The sequence below is a fragment of the Canis aureus genome, chromosome 13 (genome assembly GCF_053574225.1).
Source record: "Canis aureus isolate CA01 chromosome 13, VMU_Caureus_v.1.0, whole genome shotgun sequence".
NCBI classification, from domain to species: Eukaryota; Metazoa; Chordata; class Mammalia; order Carnivora; family Canidae; genus Canis; species Canis aureus.
Genome location: NC_135623.1, coordinates 24,306,732 through 24,328,221, shown reverse-complemented (window position 1 = coordinate 24,328,221; position 21,490 = coordinate 24,306,732). Strand labels below are relative to the sequence as shown.

General features: G+C 56.3%; 2 protein-coding genes across 5 annotated transcripts in view; one reads left to right on the top strand and one right to left on the bottom strand.

The window, feature by feature from the left end:
- Window positions 1-10,535, top strand: part of TEP1 (telomerase associated protein 1) — a 35,690-nt gene extending 25,155 nt beyond the window's left edge. For all 3 annotated transcript variants that reach the window (XM_077845430.1, XM_077845431.1, XM_077845432.1), the window contains 22 exons: window positions 218-458; window positions 638-761; window positions 1,917-2,041; window positions 2,124-2,223; window positions 2,381-2,536; window positions 2,630-2,842; window positions 2,996-3,149; window positions 3,227-3,439; window positions 4,701-4,861; window positions 4,976-5,089; window positions 5,537-5,644; window positions 5,965-6,097; window positions 6,173-6,249; window positions 6,335-6,467; window positions 6,553-6,689; window positions 6,793-6,917; window positions 8,163-8,306; window positions 8,458-8,554; window positions 9,463-9,568; window positions 9,685-9,908; window positions 9,999-10,103; window positions 10,315-10,535. In XM_077845430.1, coding sequence (XP_077701556.1) covers window positions 218-458; window positions 638-761; window positions 1,917-2,041; window positions 2,124-2,223; window positions 2,381-2,536; window positions 2,630-2,842; window positions 2,996-3,149; window positions 3,227-3,439; window positions 4,701-4,861; window positions 4,976-5,089; window positions 5,537-5,644; window positions 5,965-6,097; window positions 6,173-6,249; window positions 6,335-6,467; window positions 6,553-6,689; window positions 6,793-6,917; window positions 8,163-8,306; window positions 8,458-8,554; window positions 9,463-9,568; window positions 9,685-9,908; window positions 9,999-10,103; window positions 10,315-10,437 — 3,113 coding nt within the window. In that variant the 3' untranslated portion in view covers window positions 10,438-10,535. The remainder of the gene's footprint in view (window positions 1-217; window positions 459-637; window positions 762-1,916; window positions 2,042-2,123; window positions 2,224-2,380; window positions 2,537-2,629; window positions 2,843-2,995; window positions 3,150-3,226; window positions 3,440-4,700; window positions 4,862-4,975; window positions 5,090-5,536; window positions 5,645-5,964; window positions 6,098-6,172; window positions 6,250-6,334; window positions 6,468-6,552; window positions 6,690-6,792; window positions 6,918-8,162; window positions 8,307-8,457; window positions 8,555-9,462; window positions 9,569-9,684; window positions 9,909-9,998; window positions 10,104-10,314) is intronic.
- PARP2 (poly(ADP-ribose) polymerase 2) lies at window positions 8,793-21,356 on the bottom strand. 2 transcript variants are annotated; one of them, XM_077845435.1, is made up of 17 exons: window positions 21,278-21,356; window positions 19,917-20,069; window positions 19,569-19,639; window positions 18,927-18,977; window positions 18,402-18,498; window positions 17,903-17,978; window positions 16,935-17,037; window positions 16,011-16,170; window positions 15,410-15,548; window positions 13,879-13,942; window positions 13,664-13,798; window positions 13,076-13,203; window positions 12,829-12,928; window positions 12,070-12,168; window positions 11,705-11,829; window positions 11,417-11,597; window positions 8,793-10,993 (listed from the first exon to the last, which is right to left on the bottom strand). In XM_077845435.1, the coding sequence occupies exons 1-16, from the start codon at window positions 21,321-21,323 to the stop codon at window positions 11,438-11,440; spliced, it is 1,707 nt and encodes a 568-aa protein (XP_077701561.1). In that variant the 5' UTR covers window positions 21,324-21,356; the 3' UTR covers window positions 8,793-10,993; window positions 11,417-11,437. The 2 variants fall into 2 exon arrangements, with proteins under 2 accessions (XP_077701561.1, XP_077701560.1); XM_077845434.1 differs by lacking the exon at window positions 8,793-10,993 and having other exon boundaries at window positions 11,332-11,597.
- Between the last annotated feature and the right edge of the window lie 134 nt (window positions 21,357-21,490).

Sequence of the window (21,490 nt, the reverse complement as noted above, 5' to 3'; positions counted from 1 at the left end):
TGGGAATGTTCAAATTGCAGGTCTCTGGGACCCCAGATTCTGGTTCCCTAGGTCCGGAGTGGGGCCTGAGGCTTTGTACTTCTAACGGGTGTTCCTGATGTGGGGCCGGAAGACCTCAAGACTTCACGCTTTAGACACATCATCCGACTGTCTTTGGTGCTGGGGCTTAGGGGGGTCCGGGCTGGCTCCGCAGTGACATTCTGCATCTCTCCTGCAGCTTCCTCGGGCCCTGCAGAGGAGCAGGGTCTCTGTGAGACGGACCCTGCCGTGTTTCACACGTTCCTGAGACAGCAGGCTCCAGTCCTCGGCCGCTACCCGCTGCTCCTGCCCCAGCAGGCCGCCAACCAGCCCCTGGACTCGCCTCTTTGCCGCCAGGCCCCACAGCTTTTCGGGCGATGGCGCCTGCAGCGCGTGTTGCGGTGGCTTAATAAACCGTGCACCGTGGAGGGCCAGCCGAGGTGAGCCCGGGCCAGACGCTGGCGGCCCCGCCGGAGGTCAAGCTGCAGCTGCAACCAGAGCGGGGTGGGCAGCCCGGAGCCAGCGCGGAGGGGGCTTCAAGCACAGGAGTGCAAGCCAGAGTTCCTTCACTTCCTTCCTGAGTTCCCTGTCTCTTCCCTCTCTCCGGCCCTTCTTCTAGCCCCAGGCTGTCGCTGGCCATCCCCTCATCCCCCACGGCGGTGGCCCTGTCCCCCAGCGGGCACAGGGCTGCCGTGGGCACTGCCGATGGGATGGTTTACCTGCTGGACCTGAGGACCTGGCAGGTAGGACACTGAGGGCGGGTCAACTGCCTCCAGAGGCCCCACAGACCCCCTCAGGCCTCAGGCAAGGCGGCCCCACGTGCCCCCCCACCCCAGCTGCCCGCTGCACTCAGCCCCTTTCCCCCCTCACATCGGATCAAGGCTTGTTATTGAATCCCTGTTGCCTTCCGACTGTGCTGCATCTGTTCCATTCAAGGCTGTCCCAAGGCTCTGCCCGTACTGGGTCTCGCTGGGAGCCCGGGCTTGGAGCCTTGTCTGCCCAGCAATGGGCGTTTTTGTCAAAAGATACAACATAGGAGGGGAAAAGGAGCCAAAACTCAGCCATGCGATGTAGACGAGAGCTGAGAGTGTAGGCTACTGACTGGGGAGCCCAGGACAGGCGAGCTGGGGGGACGGCACAGGGGATTGCTGGGGACGACGGCAGCACGGGTGCCCCCCCATATCGGGCGTGCCCCCCGCCACCGCACATACATGCATGTGCGGAACGTCATTCCCTCCTCTGACCCGTCAAGGTCTGTGACCTGGGGATACAGGTGCGGTTTGCAGTAGGTGAGGAGATGGGGCTCCCCTGGAGCCTGAGCTTGGCCTGTGTCTGGAGGGGGGCCCAGAGCTTTCCACTTTCTTTTTCTTTTTTTTTTTTTTTTATTAATTTTTATTTATTTGTGATAGTCACAGAGAGAGAGAGAGAGAGAGAGGCAGAGACATAGGCAGAGGGAGAAGCAGGCTCCATGCCAGGAGCCTGACGTGGGATTCGATCCCGGGTCTCCAGGATCGCGCCCTGGGCCAAAGGCAGGCGCCAAACTGCTGCGCCACCCAGGGATCCCCCACTTTCTTTTTCTTTAAAGATTTTATTTATTTATTTGAGAGAAAGAGAGCACGAGCAGAGGGAGAGGGAAGAGAGACTCCCCACTGGGCAGGGGGCAGGACAGGGGGCTCCGTCCAGGACCCCAGGATCATGCCCCGAGCCAGAGGCGGAGGGTGAACTGACGAGCCCCCCAGGCGTCCCCAGAGCTCCTCACGTTTCTAAGTGTTCCTGAGGTGGGGCCAGAGGGAGCTGGCCCCGCCCTTCTCGCCTTGGCCTCCTTTTTGGTTGGAGCTTGGCCTGTGCAGCGGGCCGCGGAGGTCGGGTCGAGCGTGTGCCCCTGCTCGTCGGCACAGGAGGAGAAGTCTTTGGTGAGCGGCTGCGACGGGGTCTCCTCTTGCGCCTTCCTCTCCGCCAGCGCCCTCTTCCTCACTGCCTTCGACGGGCTCCTGGAGCTCTGGGATCTGCAGCAGGGCTGCCGGTAAGGGCGCCCGGGCGGGCCTTGCAGTGGGGCCCTCCCCGGCCGCGGGTGGCGGAGGCCGACCCTTGTCTCCCCCCGCCAGGGTGCTCCAGACCAGCGCTCATCAGTCCCAAATCACCGGCTGCTGCCTAAGCCCGGACTGCCGGCTGCTGGCCACTGTGTGCCTGGGGGGGTGCCTGAAGGTAACGCCGGGGGCTGGGGCGACACGGCGGCCTCCCAGGTCAGGCCAGCTGGGGGGCCGTGCTTGCGGACGGCAGGGGGCCGGACAGGGCAGCCTCCGGGGCAGAGAAGCCCAGGCGCGAGTCCCGGCACCTGGCCTTGTCCCCTCTGCTCCTCCAGCTGTGGGACACGGCCCGCGGGCAGCTAGCCTTCCAGCACACGTGCGCCAGGCCCCTGAACTGCGCCGCCTTCCACCCCGACGGGCACGTGGTAGCCGTAGGCAGCTGGGCGGGCACTTGCAGCTTCTTCGGTGTGGACGGGCTCACAGCTGCCAAGGTGACAGGCCCCGCGGGCCCGGGGAGGGGACACGGGACGCGGGGCCGGGTGGACGGCGGCTCCTGACGCATCGCCGTGCACCTGCTCCCGCAGGAGCTGGGGGCCCCGGGGGCGTCCGTCCGCGCCCTGGCCTTCCGGGCCCCTGGGCGGGTGGTGGCCGTGGGCCGCCTGGACGGCACGGTGGAGCTGTGGTCCTGGCGGGAGGGGGTGCGGCTGGCCGCCTTCCCTGCACATCGGGGTGTGGTGGTCGCTGCGCTCCCCCTGCAGGATGGCTGCCAGCTGGTGACGGCTGGCGAGGATGGCGAGGTTAGCGGGCACAGGCGCGGGGCGGGTGACCCGGGGGAGGGTGCGGGGGGTGCAGGGGCCGCCCTGTCGCCCGGAATCCTCGGGGCGGGGCCCTCGTGCTGGCGGCTGTTCCTGGGCGAGTGCCGCACCTGGGCTCCTGTTCTTGGCTCTCAGGTGCAGGTGTGGTCCGGGGCCCTGGGTCGCCTCCGGGGCCTCCTGGGTCCCCTTCCTCTGTCGGCGGCCCTCTGCGTGGCTCTCAGCCCGGACGGTGATTGGGTAGCCGTCGGCTACCGGGAGGACGGCATCAGGACCTACGAGGTGGCTTCAGGTGCTGTGGGGACCCGTGGGGGCTGGAGCCGTGGAGGCGCGTCCGCCGCCTGACCCTGGCGCTTGTCCGCTGTGCAGGCTCCCGGGAGGTCCGCTGCGGGGCCGTGGCCGCGGCCGTGTGGGCGCTGGTGTGGCTCAGCCCCGGGGTGTTGGTGAGCGGCGCGGAGGATGGGTCCCTGCAGGGCTGGGTCCTCGAGGCACGTTCCCTGCGGCCACTCTGGCTGCTGCCCGGACGCCAGGGGCCCGTGTGGGGACTGGCTGTGTCCGGAGAGTTCCTGGCTTCCACTTCAGGTACGGCGGGCCGCCCCCCTGCCCCAGCTGCCGGCGCACCTGCGCCTCCCATGCACCTGTGCCGGACATGTACCTGTGCCGGACGTGTTCCTATCTGACACGACACGTGCACCTGTGCCACATGCACACCTGTCCAACACACACACCTGTGCTGCACGTGCACCTGTCCAACACGCACTTGTCTGATGTGCACCTGTGCCGCATGCGCACCTGTGCCACACACACACCTGTCCAACACACGCACCTGTGCCGCACGTGCACCTGTGCTGCACGCACCTGTCACACACACCTGCGCCGACACCCTGCCCCAGCTGCCCGCGCACTTGTGCCACACGCACACCTGTCCAACATGCGCCTGACACGTGCACCTGTACTGCACGTGCACCTGTGCCACACATGCATCTGTCCAACATACGCACCTGTGACGCACATGCACCTGTGCCGACACGCACCTGTGCCCCATGCACCTGTCATGCATACCTGCGCCGACACCCTGCCCCAGCCGTCCACACACTTGTGCCACACGTGTACCTGTGCCACACGCGCACCTGTCCAACACGCACCTGACATGCGCATCTGTGCCACATGTGCACCTGTGCCACACACGCATCTGTCCAACACGCACACCTGTGCTACATGCACCTGACATGCGCACCTGCGCCAACACCCTGCCCCAGCCGCCCACGCACCTGTGCCACACGTGCACCTGTCCAACATGCACACCTGTCCGACATGCGCACCTGTGCCACATGCGCACCTGTCTAACACGCGCACCTGTGCCGCATGCACACCTGTGCTGCATGCACACGTGCAGGGTCCAGACGACTGTCAAAGGGCTGCAAGCGCATGTGTCTTCCATCAGCAGTCTGGGCGGTTTGTTTCCCGCCCTGATCCTGGGGCCTTCCGTGACCTCTCTAGTCGAGTTCCGGCCCCAGGGGAGTCTGCTGTGTAGATGGAGGGGAAAGAGGTTGACGTGAAATGTGGAGGGGCCCGCCCTCGGTGGGGGGCGTGGAGGAGGGAGGCCGCGGAGGCCGAGCAGGGGCAGGCATCTCTGCTGGGGATGGTGAGGGCCGCTCCTGTGCCTGCCGCCCTCTTCCCCTGTGCCCGCCACCCTCCCCTGACCCCTGCCCTCTTGCCGTTTCTCCCCCCCCTTCCCCTGCCCGCCACCCTCACCCCCTGGGGCGCGCCTCTGCCCGGGGTCCTGCCTCACCTCCCCTCTGCGGAGGTCTTCCTTTCTCCATGTCTCCCGTTTCCCACGCAGAGGCCCTCCCCGTGCGGCTGTGGCCCAGGCAGCCGCTGATGCTGCCCCTGCAGGAGGCCGACTTCCCACGCGGCGCTGAGCTCCGGGAGCACCAGGGGCCCGTGAGCTGCTGCGGCTTCAGCGCCGACGGAGGCAGGCTGGCCACGGGGGGCAGGGACCGGGTGAGCCCCCTCCTGGGGTCCTGGGCGCCCCATCCCCTCCCCTCACGGCTTGTTGCGCGCCGAGGCCCCGGCATGTCCCCTCCACGCTCCTGACCGCCCTCGGGACCCACCCAGAATCTCTTCTGCTGGGACGTGCGGAAGCCCCAAGGCCCTGTCGTGATTTGCTCCTTCCTGGCCTGTCACCGTGACTGGGTCACCGGCTGTGCGTGGACCAGGGACGACCTGCTGGTGAGCAAGGGCGTGCACGCGGTGCCTGGCTACTGGGGGGCCCGGGGGGCTGCCCTGACCCTGCCTCGGTGGGTCTCCCGGCGCGCAGTGCGAGTGGGGCCTGGAGCTCGCTGGCGCCACGTGGCCTCGTCTCGCCACCCCTGTAGGCGGGCGCCGCGGGCTGTGTCTCCTGGGGGACAGGCAGGCCCGAAGCCTCGGGAGCGCCCCAAGGTCCCACAGCGGGGACAGTGCGGGCTCCCCGCGCTAGAGGCCAGGCTGTGACCCTGCACCCTGCGGCCAAGGGCTGGGCAAGCAGACAAACCCAGAGGCACAGCTGATGCCGCCAGACCGGGGAGGCCCGGAGCCGGAGCCCGAGGGGAGGGGCAGCACCGCCCTTGTCCTCACCCGGGCTCGGGCTAGCCCGTGGCTTGCAGCGCCCCCGCCCGTCACCAGCCTCCAACTCCGCAGGTGTCCTGCTCCAGCGACGGCTCCGTGGGGCTGTGGGACCCCGAGCGGCAGCAGCGGCTGGGCCTGTTCCTGGGTCATCAGAGTGCTGTGAGCGCCGTGGCTGCCGTGGTGAGGAAGCCGCGGGGGGCTCACAGGGTGCAAGGCTAAGCACGCGTGGGGCCGCGGCGCACCGGGCCGCCGCTCCCAAGGGCGAGAGGCGGGTAAAGAATGAGACGCTCAGGCCTGGATGGGAGCAGGACGAGGGCATCAAGGTGGGGGGCTGTGGGGAGCAGGCCCCACGCGGGACGGCTGCTGGGGGCCCCAGGTTCTTGGCCCTCTTGGGTGGCCCCTACGCCCGTACGTAGCCTGAGCCCTCCCCTTGGTGGCGGGAGCCCCCCCCCCCCGGCCCTGCTCAGGCGACGGTGCTCTGATCCCGGGCTCTGGGGCAGGACGCACACGTGGTGTCCGTGGGCCGAGACGGGACCCTGAAAGTGTGGGATCATCGGGGCGTGGAGCTGACGAGCATCCCTGCGCACTCTGGACCTATCAGCCAGTGCGCGGTGGCCCTGGAGCCCCGGGCAGGTGAGGACGCGAGCGCCCCCGCCCTGCCCGCCCTCCCGCCCTCCCCGCCCTGACTTAGCCTCTGTGCCTCACCAGCCGGGCAGCCTGGCTCAGAGCTTCTGGTGGCGACTGTCGGACTGGATGGGGCCACACGGTTGTGGCATCCGCTGCTGGTGAGCTCCCTGGAAGGACCAGGGTGGGCAGGGGGCAGAGGCAGGGTGGGGCACCCCTTGCGCCGCTACCCTCCGCTCTTCCTAGGTGTCGCAGACACACACGCTTCTGGGACACAGTGGCCCAATCAGCGCAGCGGCAGTTTCAGAGGCCTCAGGCCTCCTGTTGACGGCCTCGGAGGACGGCTCCGTTCGGCTCTGGCAGGTCCCCGAGGAAGCCGGTGAGTGGGGCGAGCCTGTGTATGGAAGAGGGGGCGAGGGCGAGGGCGGCCCAGCATGCAGGGCGTCATTGCCCTCCTCCTCCAGATGACACGTGTGCGCCCAGGAGTCCCGCAACCGTGGCTGCTGTGGCCTGGGCCCCAGACGGTTCTGTGGCAGCGTCCGGGAGTCGAACCGGGGAACTGACCTTATGGCATGAAGCTAAGGCCGTGGCCACGGCGCAGGTGAGCGGGAGCAGCCTCCCTTCCTTGCCCACGGGGTCCTGTGTGCCGCGCACCGACGCCTGGCCGAGAAGGACGGAGCCTGAAATGGATGGATGCTCCCCAGGCTCCAGGCCACATCGGCGCCCTGACGTGGTTCTCGGCGCGCACCTTGATTGTCCTCAGTGCCGATGACAAGGTCAGCGAGTGGCGAGTGGAACTGCAGGAGGGTTCGATGCCCGGAAAGTTCAGGTGAGAAGGGGAAGCTGGGCTAACGCGATACACTGATGGTCTCATACCCAGGGTTTTGTGCAGATCACTCCACCCGTACTTTGCACTAGGTCAACGGGATGTTAGTAAGTGGGAAAAAGTCCCTGGGAAATCGTTTTCGGCTCCCGGTCATGTCGACGTAAATAGTAATTGTCAAGTGCCTGCTTTGTGCTAAGCTCTGAGCCAGGCTGTGGGAACCAGGTTGGAATTACCTTTTAACTTAGGAAGCACAGTCGATGAACGTGCGCGTAAGTAAACCGCCGGCAGTAGGCGGAGGGACTCGTGCTGTGAGGAAGACGGAGGCTACAGTTCCCAGAATTTGAGAAATTCGTAGTTTACAAAAGAGTTGCTATTTGAGATTGGGCTTAAGGGATGAGTAGGAGTTTCCCGGACCCACAGGGGAAGGGAATGGTGCTTTAGGAAGAGGAGGTAGCATTGACGATAGGCGAGGAGTCGTGAGCGTGCATGGTGTGTCCTGGGCACAGCCGAGGCTCTGGGTTCCTGGTGGGAGTGAGGGCGGGGCTGCAGGGGGTTGGACTGAAAAGATCAAGCAGGACATGGTGTTAAGGATTTTGAGAATAATTGGGGATCCCTGGGTGGCTCAGTGGTTGAGCATCCGCCTTTGGCCCAGGGCGTGACCCTGGGTCCCGGGATCGAGTCCCACGTCGGGCTCCCTGCATGGAGCCTGCTTCTCCCTCTGCCTGTGTCTCTGCCTCTCTCTCTCTCTCTCTCTCTGTCATTCATAAATAAATAAATAAATAAATAAATAAATAAATCTTAAAAATAAAGGATTTTGAGAATAATTATGTGCAGTTTAGGAAGAGAACTCTAGTGGCAGTATGGAAGGGGACAGTAGAGGCAGGGAGACTGCCCTCACGGCGGTTGCTCTAGTGCAGGGGAAACGTAGGGTGGGCCCTGGGCCAGGTGGTGGGTGAGGGGACAGAGAGCTGGGCATGCGCTGCAAGGAGATTCCACAGTCTGTTGATCAGCTGGAGGCCAGAAGGGAGAGAAAAGACAAGGAGGTAAGAGAGCCCCAGGTGAGCAGGTGCAGGATGGTGACAATGACAGAGGTCCTGATGGGAGAGAAACAGAGAAGAAGAGAGTTCATAGGGCAGGTGATTGTGCTTGTTCCTCACTCCCGAGGAATTCATGGGCAGCCGGGTGACCGGGGAGGAGGTGCAGTTAAGGGGGATCTTTCTTGACCCGTGGACCTTCTTTGAGTTGCAGCCTTCACCTGAACCGAGTTCTGCAGGAGGACTTAGGGTTCCTGACAGCTGTGGCCCTGGCTCCGGACGGCGGCTCCCTCATCTTGGCCGAGGCGCGGCTGCGGTTACAGTGCATGAAGCCAGGGGATGCTCCCTCTATGATCTGGTAGGAGCCAACTAGCCGTTGCCTCTCAGGCTGCAGCTAAAGGGAAAGTGGGCTCGTGGGGACCCTGAACCTGGGGCTCACGTGGAAGGAAGCACTGGGGTCTTACAGGGGGTTGCTCACGGGTTCGGCCTCTGTCTTTCCTGGAAACCAGGGACAGCTATTCCGAACGCCCTGTGCTGTTGTCTACCCATCAGGACTACGGTGTGTTTGTCCTGCAGTCGACGGACTCAGGAAGCCTTTCCGTCTTAGTAAGTCCTGCCGGAGTGTGTGTTAACGTGTTTGTCTGGACCGATGCTTCTAAGGCCTTGGGGCCATGACTGAGGATAAGAGGAAGGGCAACGCGTTGGTTCCAAATTCCTTTCTCTTCCTTCCACTGGAGCAGCTCTACTTACGAGCCTTCTATAACGGGGTTCAGCTTCCCTGTAGGATTTTATTGACACAAAAAAGGATTCCCGTGTTTACAAAAATCATGGGAAACCATCAGTATAGTTTTCTTAATTGCATTTATTTACCCCCCACGTCTCGTCTTGCCACCGAGAGTAGTAGAGTCTGGAACAGGACAGGCATTGCACTGGGTGAAGGAAGCCAGGCACGAACGAGTACATGCTACGTGATTTCATTCGAGTAAAGTTAAAGAACAAGCAGAACTAATTTATGGTGGCCGAACTCGGTCATATATGTATTATATATATATATATTAGATTTGTATCTATTTATTCACGAGCGACACAGAGAGAGGCAGAGACCCAGGCCGAGGGAGAAGCAGGCTCCATGCAGGGAGCCCGACGTGGGACTCGATCCCGGGATCCCGGGGTCACGCCCTGGGGCCAAGGTGGATGCTCAACCGCTGAGCCCCTCTCCCCCCCCAGCGTCTCCAGAACTGAGACTATTGTGAGCTCTAGCGTAGGGGTCTGGTTATTGACCGGGAGGGGGCAGGAAGGCGTTTCCAGGGCGCTGGAGATGTTTGCATCTTGATGTGGGCACTGACTGCAGGGGTGCAGATGCAAAAGTTCCCTGAGCTGTGCATGGGATGCACGCACGTGGCTATGTCTGAGTTACAGGTAAGGACGTCCTGAGCGGCGCGGGGCCAAAAGCAGCTGCTCGGCTGGGCGGTAGGCACGGGGTTGGCCACACAGGGTGAGCCTTGTCTTCACAGAGGCAGAAGGAGTCAGGAGAGTTTGAAGAGAGGCTCGAGTTTACCGTGAAGTTGGAGAGTCCTCGGGGGACCTTCGTGTTGGTGACGCAGGCCAAGCCGGAATCTGGTGAGTGTGTGTGTGTGTGTGTTGAGGGGGGGGCCTGGATGCGGAGATGCCTTGTGGGCGGAGGCCAGCCCCGAGAAGCCGCAGCCTGGCTCTGACGTCTGCCCTTGAAATCGCAGAGTCCTCATTTTTGGTCGCTGGCGCCGACGGGACGCTCTGGAAACTTGCCAAGGGCACGGCTGCGGGAGAATGGGCCACGGGCAACATCTGGCAGAAGGCTGAGGCGCCGGAGGCCCCGAGCCCGGGGAGCGCGCCATCCGAGGGGGGCGGCAGCAGCAGCAGCAGCAGCAGTGCGGGGGGCTGGTCCCCACCCACCGAGCTGACCACGCAGCAGCGCAGGAAGGTGGGGCTGAGGCCCCGCTCGCAGGCGGAGGGAGGGAGGGCTCCAGGTCTGGCCGCTGGGAGGCTCACCGCACGTCTCCATCCCTCCAAGGTCCACTCGGGCCCCGTCACAGCCCTCCACGTGCTGCCTGGGCTGCTGGTGACAGCGTCCAAGGACAGAGAAGTCAAGCTGTGGGAGAGGCCAAGTATGCAGCTGGTATGTGTGTCCAGGCGCAGGGAAGCTGAAGGGGCGGCGCGGGGAAACTTGGCCAGAGTGTACAAGAGATCAAGGTCCCATGTCCTTCTGTCCTGCTGTGGTGTGCAGCCAGCCTGTCCCCAAATAAAAGGCGTAGACGGGAGAGCAACGCAAGGTCGCTGGTAGGCCTGGGCCCGTGGGCTTCACCTCCCCTCCTTTGTCCCCCGTGTAGCTGGGTCTGTTCCAGTGCGAAGGGGCCGTGAGCTGCCTGGAGCCTTGGCTGGGCCCGGCCTCTACCCTGCGGCTCGCCGTGGGAGACACGCTGGGCAACGTGTACTTCCTGGCCTGGGAGTGAAGGCGCGCCAGCCCCAGGTGCTCGGGATGCGAGGCTGGAAGATCCCAGCGGCTCCTCTCTTGGTTGGATTTTAAAAATAAAGTGTCAGAAAACCTCAAGTGCTGTCCTGCCCGTGTTTTTTTTTTTTTTTAAGATTTTATTCATGAGACACAGAGAGAGGCAGAGACCCAGGCCGAGGGAGAAGCAGGCTCCATGCAGGGAGCCCGATGGGGACTCGATCCTGGGGCCCAGGGTCACGCCCGGGCCGAAGGCGGCGTTCGGCCTCTGAGCCACGGGCTGCCCTTGCCCGCGCTCTGATGGGGATGTGGGGCAAGTGGCATATGCAGGTGCCCCTGTTTGTTTTCTGCTTCAATCCCAACCCTGATGCGGGCCGGATCCGCCGCGGATGGTCCTCGAGAGCGGCCTTCAGGGCCAGTGGTTTCCCGCCGCCGCCAGGGGAGGACAAGCCGGGGGTGTCGCCATCGGGGCGTGGAACAGCTCGCTCAGGAAGGGATCCTCTCTTTAAGTGCTTCCAGACTTTTGGGTATCTGCTGTCCTAGGATAAGTGGTGGGAGACCTGGTCCGCAGTTGGTAAACAGGAGAAAGAGGCAAGTTAGAGGATTTGGGTGGGAGCAAGGGAACAATCCAGCCTCTGTTGCCTCTTCCCTCCTTGTAATAATACCCAACAAACTCCAGTTTGCAGAAAAATTGACTTAAATGGGGAAAACCATTGGTGTCCATTAGCATCCTCCAATGCGCAGAGGCTATTCGGCTGAGAGGGAATAGGATCCTGCGTAACCTGCAGCTAGTTGTGGGGTATGTAGAGCAATGAGTACCTCCCGTCCTGAAAATGAGGAAGTACGACCATGAGAAGAAATATGCACTTGGAGAAATCGAGCCCAAAGAAGCCAGTGGTAGATTTGTGTTATTTTTATTACATAAAAGATCAGAAAATCCAAAAGTACATTATCTATTTCCTTGTTTGAAGATCAGATCTTACCCAGTTTATTTAATATCAATTTCACCACAGCTGCAGGAAATTAAACCGAACCTTCAGAAGGTACCGCATACGGACTTGGTTGGGGCTATAGACAATAAATTCATTGTAGTTGAGAGTATAACCATCTGGATTCAGAATTCCTGTGTCACTTGCTGGTCCTAAAGGAACCGTACTCCCATTCCTGCCAAATGGAAAACTCTGGGTCAGAAGGTGGAATAAGGAAAGGAGAGTCTTGTCTGGTCATAAGGAGTCTTCCAGCCTGAGCGTGTACAGGCTCTGAGTACTTACAGGGTGATGAAGGAGGCGGGACTGGGAGCCGTCTTGCCCAGTCCCTTGGTGCTGTGTTTGCCCTGAAGTAATCTTTCCGCCTCAGGATTGGCCTCTAGCAGCTCATTACACTGACCCAGAGCGACCTGCAAAGCAGAAGATCTTTGAACACCCACATCCTCCTGAGCACTGGATGGCTCGAAGGCCAAACAGCAAATCCCACCAGTACTTTCTTCCCCTCCTCCTGCAGAGGAATGGGATGGAAATTGCCTTCGGCCGCCCCCTCAAGTTCTCTCAGGTGAATCTCTTGGTTCTGGAGTCAGACTTTTCTCTCTAGAAAATAGGAACTAATAATCATCTAGAGATCATAAACAGGCTTGTCTCACCTCTGATAGAAGCAGCAGCCCAATGTCCTTCACGCGAGAAGCGAAGCAGTAATTGGCGCTCTTAGAAGACATGTCAGCAAAGTAGATTCCTTTCCCAAACTGAGCATATAGACAAACATGAAGGTCAGCTGCTTAACCCGCTGTGTTGGAAAGGCCTGCACCACCGACCCTGTGTTCCCATGATCTTAAACACAATTCGGACCCTTCTCCACGTCCCCTTGCGATTACTTCCCAGAGAAGCAGGGATATTGGTGAATCTCTACTTTCTGAGGGGGTAGGAGGGATATCTTTGGGAATTTATTATTTTTAAAGATAGATTTATTTATTTTTTTGTTTGCTTGCTTATTTATTTATTTATCATAGACATAGAGAGAGAGAAGCAGAGACACAGGAAGAGGGAGAAGCAGGCTCCATGCTGGGAGCCCGATGAGGGACTCAGTCCTGGGACTCCAGGATCGCGCCCTGGGCCAAAAGCAGGTGCTAAACCGCTGAGCCACCCAGGGATCCCCAATCTTTGGGAATTTAAAGGGAGACATAGTAAATGTCAGGGTCAAAAAAAAAAAAAAAAAAAAAAAGAAAAATGTCAGGATTATCCATGAGCGGGTTTAATTCTTGGGAAGGGTACTATAGAATCCTAATCTAGAAAAAAAAAGGAAAAAAAAAAAGAACTGAAAAAAAAAGGAAAAAAAAAAGAACTGGAAAAAAAATGACTGTATCCCCTGCCCTTGTGCCTCCTTCCAGGATTCAATTTCTACTCACCATGTAACCTGTGACGGGAGCTTCAGGGGGGGCAATTCGAAGGCCGTGGCTCAGGATTCCCACCCAATTACTAAGCCTGGAGCCGTGCCACAGCAGCATCCTAGGGGAAAGCCATTATTACTGTACTCTGTTGCTCTCCAGCAGTTAGGACATAAACATAAAAAAGCCATTTCCTGCATTTTCCAGAAGTCCCATAACTGCACTTCCGGCAAGGGGTGTCTTCCCAAACCCAAAGCTAAACTGACACCTGTTATGAAGGTCCTCTCTGAAGGCTTCTTTTTCACCCTCCTTCTCCACTTCAAAAACGTCCAGCAAGGTCATGGTGTAGTCCTTGTGTGTGGGAGCATGAGTAGACTGTAGGTACTGGGAAATCACCTGTGAAAAGAAAATGAAAGAAACGGCCGGTGTGGGCCCTACAAGACACCGGACTGAGCTGGAGAACCTCAGGGCCTCTGGTGAAGCCAGCAGACTTTTCGCTCCCCGACAGTCTCACCAGACAGTGAGAAAGAGCTCTACCTCCCCAAGATCCCGGTAAAGTGAAATTCTGTTCTACATAAAGGTTTGCTCTTAACCAGAAGTGGTCACAGAACAGTGGGGCTACGGGGATGGGTCTTTTTTTTTTTATGATAGTCACACAGAGAGAGAGAGAGAGAGAGAGGCAGAGACATAGGCAGAGGGAGAAGCAGGCTCCATGCACTGGGAGCCCGATGTGGGATTCGATCCCGGGTCTCCAGGATTGCGCCCTGGGCCAAAGGCAGGCGCCAAAACGCTGCGCCACCCAGGGATCCCGGGGATGGGTCTTAAAGGTAGGAAAATAAGTGATCATTTTTCTTACTTTGAACTCGTGACTTTCATGGTCTAGAGGATGCAAGGCACAGTGTAGTTTTCTATAGTGTTGGTCCAGTGGGTGTTCTGGGCTTTGCAGCGCGGTCTTCACCAGCTTAATGGCGATTTCAATGTCTCCTAAAGCCTGGGGAGATGAGATACAGGATCAATGTGTAGGAACTTGGGACAAGACAGTTAATGCTTCCCAATCCATGCATGTCTCACCTCCAGTAGCTGTACTTTGTCTGACAGCTCTTTCTCTGTCCGGATTAAAGGAGGGGTGCGGAGCCTAAGGACAGAGATAAAATCCACGATCAGTTCTCTGAGATGTGGCCAATGACACAGGACTCAAAGTAACAGACTAAAGATAAACACACCGTATAGGTTTTGATATCTGGGACTTGATAGAAATGAAATTCCTTTTTATGAGTTTATTTCATATAGACGTGTTTCAGATGCACAGCTTTATAATTTGAAAGTGACCGCTCCAAGTCCAGTTACCATCCCTCACTATACAGCTGATCCCCTTCACCCATATCACCCACCCTAGCCCCCTTCCCCTGTCTGTTCTCTGTATTTATGATTTTTTTTTTGTTTTTTTTAGATTCCACATGAGTGAAGTCATGGTGTTTGTCTTATGCTGTTGATTTATTTTGTGTAGTATAATACGATCAAGATCCATCCATTCATGTTGCTGCAAATGGCAAGATTTCATTCTTTTTTTTATGCTTGAGTAGTATATACCATCGTATAATATACCACCTCTTCTTTATCTGGTCATCTGTCAGTGGACACCTAGGTTGTTTCCATATCTTGGCTATTTTATTTTTTATATTTTATTTATTTATTCATGAGAGACATACAGAAAGAGAGAGAGGCAGAGACACAGGGAGAGGGAGAAGCAGGCTCCACGCAGGGAGCCCGAAACGGGATTCAATCCCGGGTCTCCAGGATCACACCCTGGGCTGCAGGTGGCCCTAAACTGCTGCGCCACCGGGGCTGCCCTATCTTGGCTATTTTAAGTAATACTGCAATGAACATAAGGATGCATATCTTTCTGAATTAGTGTTTTATTCACATTTTTCAGATTAAATGCCCAGAAGTAGAATAGCTGGGTCATACTGAAGTTCTTTTCTTATTTCTTTGAGGAACCTCCATCCTGTTTCCTACAGTGGCTGTGCTCCTTGACAATTCCACTAACGGTACAGGAGGGTTCCCTTTCCTCTACATCCTCTCCAACACTTGTCATTTCCTGTTTTTGACAATAGCCGAATCTTGTTTTTGAACAGCTTGGATACAGTCCTGTCTAGAAACAGAAGTAGACCCGTTGACCAATCAAAAGTTATCTTTCGGTCACAGAGCGCTATAAAAATAAAAGGAATAAGAACAGAACAAGCACCAGAATATAGAATGGACAAAGATAAATTGTATTTTATACACCTACTATCATTTGAATAGGAACTAGGGGGAGTTCTATGTCTGAAGCTATTTTTTCACCTGTTGGTTAGATACCTAGACCTGTTTTCTATTGGTGACTTCTACTCGGTCCGAAAACATGATGATAATCAGGCCAGGAGCTCGCATCCCAAACTTGTCTGTTGACTACGAAGGCTACTACAAATCATTTTTGGCTTTTGATGATCTATCCAAGATGATCATTTCATTAAAAATGGGAATAAAAAGACTATAGTTGTTGCTGAGTGAGGAGGAGACGGTCAGGTGGAGGACGAAGGAGAAGTAACAGCACAGGCCTTACCCAAAGTCATGTGGGATCCTGGTGTAGAATTCATTGCAAGCTTCCACAAGAGCTCGTCCATGCTGGCCAGCCCGAATACAGTCCTCAATCTTCTTGAGAGACTGGTAGCCTGCCTTGATTTGTGCCACTGTCAGCTTCCCTGCAGGCGCAACCAGAGACCCTCAGACCTCACAACTTAGGGCACTATCCTGAAAACTGTATTCGTGAGCCTCCCCACAAAGACCCCCACCTTCAACTCTCAAAACAGCTCCTTCTCCCCTCACGCCACCTCTCACCCAAAATCTCCTTTTCTTTTTTTTTTTTTTTTTTAATTTTTATTTATTTATGATAGTCACAGAGAGAGAAGGAGAGAGAGGCAGAGACATAGGCAGAGGGAGAAGCAGGCTCCATGCACCGGGAGCCTGATGTGGGATTTGATCCCAGGTCTCCAGGATCACGCCCTGGGCCAAAGGCAGGCGCCAAACCGCTGCGCCACCCAGGGATCCCTCCTTTTCTTGATTCACAGTATCAGCAAGCTTTAAGTCACGGCGGTGATGAGATAGCCCATTAAAGAAACTAGCAAATATAAAGTCAGACTGTAGGACAGGATCTGAAGTCCTACCAAGTGGGGCTTTCTTGGTGTCGTATTTCATTTCTACCATCGTCTCTTCCATGGCCTGGACATTACAGATCAACTCTATCAGCTCCTGCACTCGAAGATCTAGCTGTGATTCTGGTTTGAAGGGGAGTTTAAGAGACTCCTTTTTTGTTTCCTCTTCACTCTACAGCCAAAAAAAAAAAAAAAAAAAAAAAAGAATCATATAAAATCTAAAAGGATATATTTTAAGGTCCCTGCAAGGGCTGACTCTACAATATCCCTGTTCCCTTGGTGAGCATCAGTTGGCTTCTGCTTGAACATAGGCTCGTTCTGTTACTAACCCAGTTAGAGTACCTGATGTGATCCCGCCTTCTCCTCCTACATGTGCCTCCCACAGGTAAACTCCCAGAATAAGTCTAAAAGGCTCTCCTAATTCATCGGTAAGTATGTAAAGACAGCTATCATGTCTCAGATCTTCTCATCTTAAAAAAACTAAGATTTTCCCATTTCTCAGATACCGTATAAGACAATTTTCAGCATCCTGGTACAACTCAATTTGTTGAAATTAATTTTTTTATGTATAAAAAATGTATATAACCAAAAGTGAAGACCACTTTACATGCGGTTTCGTCAGTGTGACTATGTATTAGTCCTTTCTTGATCCGTATATTAAACTTCTGAAAATAGGGCCAAGGATTTTATAAGAATGATACTAAATAATGGAGACAAGAGAGCACATTCTGTCTTTAGTCTCCAGTCCCATCAAGACTACAAAGATCCATGAAAGGTACCTCTGAGGGAACTGTTACTTTTATTTAGGTGAGAAACAGCAAGACTCAAGATGCTCTGACCTGTTCCAGTCTGGGGCCTGATCTAAGCCATTCTGATAGATTTCACCCTGGTTCAGAGGAAGTAAGTTTTCTCCCCAAATGTGTGGTCAGAGTTTACCTGAGTATTGGTAGCATAGTCCATTTCTAGCATATCATATTTTCCAGGCACCTTCTCAAACTTCTCACGATCCTCCCAATTGTTTTTTGTTTTGTCAAGGAATCTGTGGGGTCCAGGATGGCGAGAAAATCTTACAAATCAGAGTCCACTACTAGGAGTGAGCTTATAATTATTTCCTCAGAACATCTCCAAACGATTTCTTTTTCTCTTTTTCTTAAAGATTTTATTTATTTGACAGAAAGCATGGGTGGGGGGAGGAGGCAAGAACAAGAGGAGAAGGAGAAGCAGGCTCCCCGCTGAGCAGGGGGCCTGACCTGGGGCTCCATCCCAGGACCCCGGGGTCACGACCTGAGATGAAGGCAGACACTTAACTGACTGAGCCACCCAGGCGCCCACCTTGTCTTTTTTCTCAAACTGCCCTCTTAGAACTCTTTTTATATCTGACTTTCCAAAACTCTGGATTCTAAATTAGGATGCTTATTAGAAAAAAAAAAAAAAAAAAGCTCTGGAGACAATGGGAACAAAAAATGGGGAGAAAAGGATTCGAGCTTCCCAAAGGCCCCAAAATACCACAAAAACCTTTAAGATTTCAGACAAAAGATCCTTGTTTGATCCCTTTCTCTGACAGATTCCCACAGACTCCAGAAGGCTCTGCATCCATATCATAGTGAAAGATTTTTTTAAAACTCTAGCTGAGCATTCTCATTCGCACCCACTTTCCCCCAATTTCCTAAATTACTAGCCATGTGCTAAATATATTAGATTCTTCTGGTTTTTTTTTTAGTCAGTTTCAGGGTTCCAGGTGACATGATCACTGACTGAGTCTGCAGTTTGGTGTTCCAGTCATAGAGCGCCACAGTGAAAATATGTTAACATGGAGGTCAAATCACACAAACTGTAAAATTCTTAAAGAACATACACCCAAGAAGAAGAATGTTATTTGTTTGGCACTCGTTTCGAGCACTCACTTCTTCTGGAAGATTTCCTTGGCTTTGTTGAGGTCCCCCGAGCAAGCCACCAAGCTGTGCTGCCCCATTTTCCCAACTGCAAAGTAAATGACACACATAAGATGGTTTCCTGCCTCCCAATCCAGCAAGAGCTTTCTCAGTTCATTGGCCAGTTCTCTAAGGTCTCCCTGCACAGCATCTGGCAGGTGGGCAGGAAGGCGAGAGGGACGGTGAAGGGCCCAGGAAGCGGGTCCTGTTGATATGAGTTGCTGGCCAACTGCCACGGTCCCTGAGCAGCACGAGGAGACCCACCGGACACTTCCCAGCTGACAGGCTGTTCTTAGTTTTGCCAATGGGAACTTCCTAATGAAGATGCTTGCCATTCCCCACTTCCAAGTCCCTCCCAGGTGATGGAGCCTCCATCCCACCAACTTAAACCCGGAGGATCTTCTGGTTACTCACTATCCTGCTTCTGGCTTTCTGAATGACAAATCAGAAAACCCATAATAAAAGTCATTACCTCGGCCCCATCTCATCCAGACACTGAAGTGCCTCTGGGCATCATCTTCCAACAGCTGAATCAAATAGTACTTGTTGTTGTTGAACTGAAGATTGGTCTACAAGGAAGAAAATACGAACCTGAGAGAGAGGTCTACAAGTGGAAGCCACAGAAGCTGAGGCCTCTTCCTCAGGCACGGGTACCAGTAACGGCTCCAGGGAGAGGGCTAATGTAAGGCTGACATAGGGACCTCAGAATCAAAGATCTGGGCATCGGGACCCTGTCATCAGTAACTACCAAGAAAAAAATCCCCATACGTAGAACAGCTCCTCCCGTTACCTGGTTTATTTTTTTAAAAATATATATTCTTAAGATTTTATTTATTTATTCAGATAGAGAGAGAGAGAGAGACAGAGACACAGGCAGAGGGAGAAGCAGGCTCCATGCCGGGAGCCCGACGTGGGACTCGATCCCGGGACTCCAGGATCGTGCCCTGGGCCAAAGGCAGGCGCCAAACCGCTGAGCCACCCAGGCATCCCCCGTTACCTGGTTTAGCATGACATCATAGACATCGCTCCCTTCACAGTACACGTGGGCCTGGGGAGAGAAGGAAAAAACTGATGGTAGCGTAACCTCAGGCTTCATGAAATCCTCCATGACGCTCTAGATTTTCTTGTGTCTCAACATGTCATTCCCCAGCACTACCAATATCCACCTTCCGGGGAAGGAACTGCCACACTAGGTCTTCTACACATTAGCTATGATTATCCTATGATGAACACATGTTGCTTTTTTGTAATTATAGAAAAACCAAGGATTCTAATGGCTAAAGGAAACCTGCTCCAAAAGAAGCCTTTCTTGCGTATTCTTCAAAGCCTTTCCACAGTCGTCAGTGACCCGTGCCAGAGCAGGGCAGTTTCTCATTAGAACAAAGATGGATCTTCCCTGAGAACGGGATTATTTTCCGAGAACGAGAACGAAGCGTGGAAAGCTGATGACAACCCCAGAAGTCAAAGACATGTGGATTATTAGCCCCAGACTCCCCTGCTCCCCTCTCTTAGCCTTGGAGACAAGTCATCGCCAGGAGTATCTCGGCGAGGGCTCCGAACTGAATGCCAGCAGCTTGGGGGCAGGAGTCCCAGCAGCCCGGGAACACGCGCTGAGAAACCGAGGGGCGAGGAGTCTCACCTTCCCCACCTTGGCTGCGCACTCGGGGTCCACGGGAGCTCTGCCTTTTAACAGCAGGGTCTTCACAGACTCTGGGGGAAGACAGACACATATGGGAGCTATGTGTGCGGGAATCAGTGTCCTAATGAACTCTGTCCTCCCCGAGCAATCCCCATCTGTCCAGGTGTCAATCTGTCTAAACGACACAAAACCGAAGATTCGGAGACAGGAGAGGCGCACTGTGGTTCGCCCACAGGATAGGAAACTAGTGACATCTTCAGGAAAGGAAGACGTGAGTGGAGAGGACAAGGCGTCCCTCGCCCCACCTCTCCTGGAGACACTCCCGCGGGCCCACCGCCCGGAGCTGACCTGGCTTGTCTTCCGTGCTGCCATTACCGGCCCCTCCTGCAGTCAAAGGCCCCCTTTTCACCCCCTGCCTCTGGCATCTCCGAGTTTTCTTTGCAGGAGGAGGGTCTTCTTCAGCCGTGTTGCCATTATGAACTCTTCCAGCTTTGTCGAATGCTGCAGAAGCCACGGGCACGAAAAGTGGGCAAAGAACCAAAGGGAGGAATGAGTACCCCCGAACACGGTCCTACTTTGAAGAAAACATCATCTTTTTAAAGAAATGGTCCAGGACGGCTTCGTAAATTTATAAAGAAATGAGAACTGCCAAGCCGCTGGTCTGGTGGTAGTCTGGGGAAATCCCTTCCTAAATTGCAATTGTAGCCAAAAACCTAAACAAAGTAAAATGGAGCCCCGGGGCTCTTGGGAGCTCGAGCTCGCAGGGGAGGCAGGAGTGTCCCCGCTGCTCGTGTACTTGTGCCCCGAGCCTTCCCAGTACCCAGAGGCAAACCACACAGTGCTCTGCGGTCTCCTGTTAGGAGCCCCGTCCCTTCCCTTCCAGCGGCGGGAACTTGCGGAAGTCACGTCACCTCTTTGAACCTCAGTTGCCCTGACTGTAAAATCCAGAGGCTGACAGCGATGATACCGAATTTGTAGGATGGACCTCTGCACTTAGGTGCGTAAGAGAGAGAGGATGGTACCCACCAACCCTGAGGCCTGAATGTTGATGGCAACATCTGAGAGTGGGACGCACTGTGTGTGGTACGGTGGGTGACACGCGGTGTGCACTGTACAGCGGGTGACACGCGGTGTGCACGGTACAGTGGGTGACACGTACACTGTACAGTGGGTGACATGCGGCGTACACCATACAGCCGGTAACACGTGCACGGTACGGTGGGTGACATGTAGAGTGCACCATACAGCAGGTGACACGTGCACGGTACAGCGGGTGACACGCGTATGCACGGTACAGTAGGTGACACGTGCACAATACGGTGGGTGACACGCAGTGTGCGCTGTATAGCGGGTGACACGTGCACGGTACGGTGGGTGACACGTAGTGTGCATCGTACAGCGGGTGACACGTGCACGGTACGGCGGGTGACGCGCGGGCAGGAGTTGTCCGGCCTCTCCCGATGCCACATTCGCGCACCCCCCGACTGGCTTCTTGGAGTCGGTGACGGCAGCTGGGGAAGGAGGGTGCCCGCGACCCGAGGCCCTGCCCGCAGCCACGCCGCGACCCGCTGAGCTCGGAGGCGGGACGCGGGCGCGGGGAAGCGCAGCAGAGAGCGCCCCCCCCCGCCCACCTGGCGCCCGCCCCGCACCTGGCGTCCCCGCCCACCTGGCGTCCGCCCCGCCCCGCCCTCCCGCCCCCGCGCCTGCACCTCTCGCCCCGCCGCCGCCGCGCGTCCCCCGCCGCCGCGCCGCCATGGCGCCCGCTCGTCCCCGCCGGAGCCGCTCCCGCCCGCTCGCCCGCCCGCCGTCGGCCCAAGGCGGGAACGGAGCGCCGGCGCATGCGTCCCGAGGCGGTGCGGGGGCCGGGGCGGGGCGGGGCTCCCCGCGATATTTGCATGCTGCTGTGTGTTATGGGAAGTCGC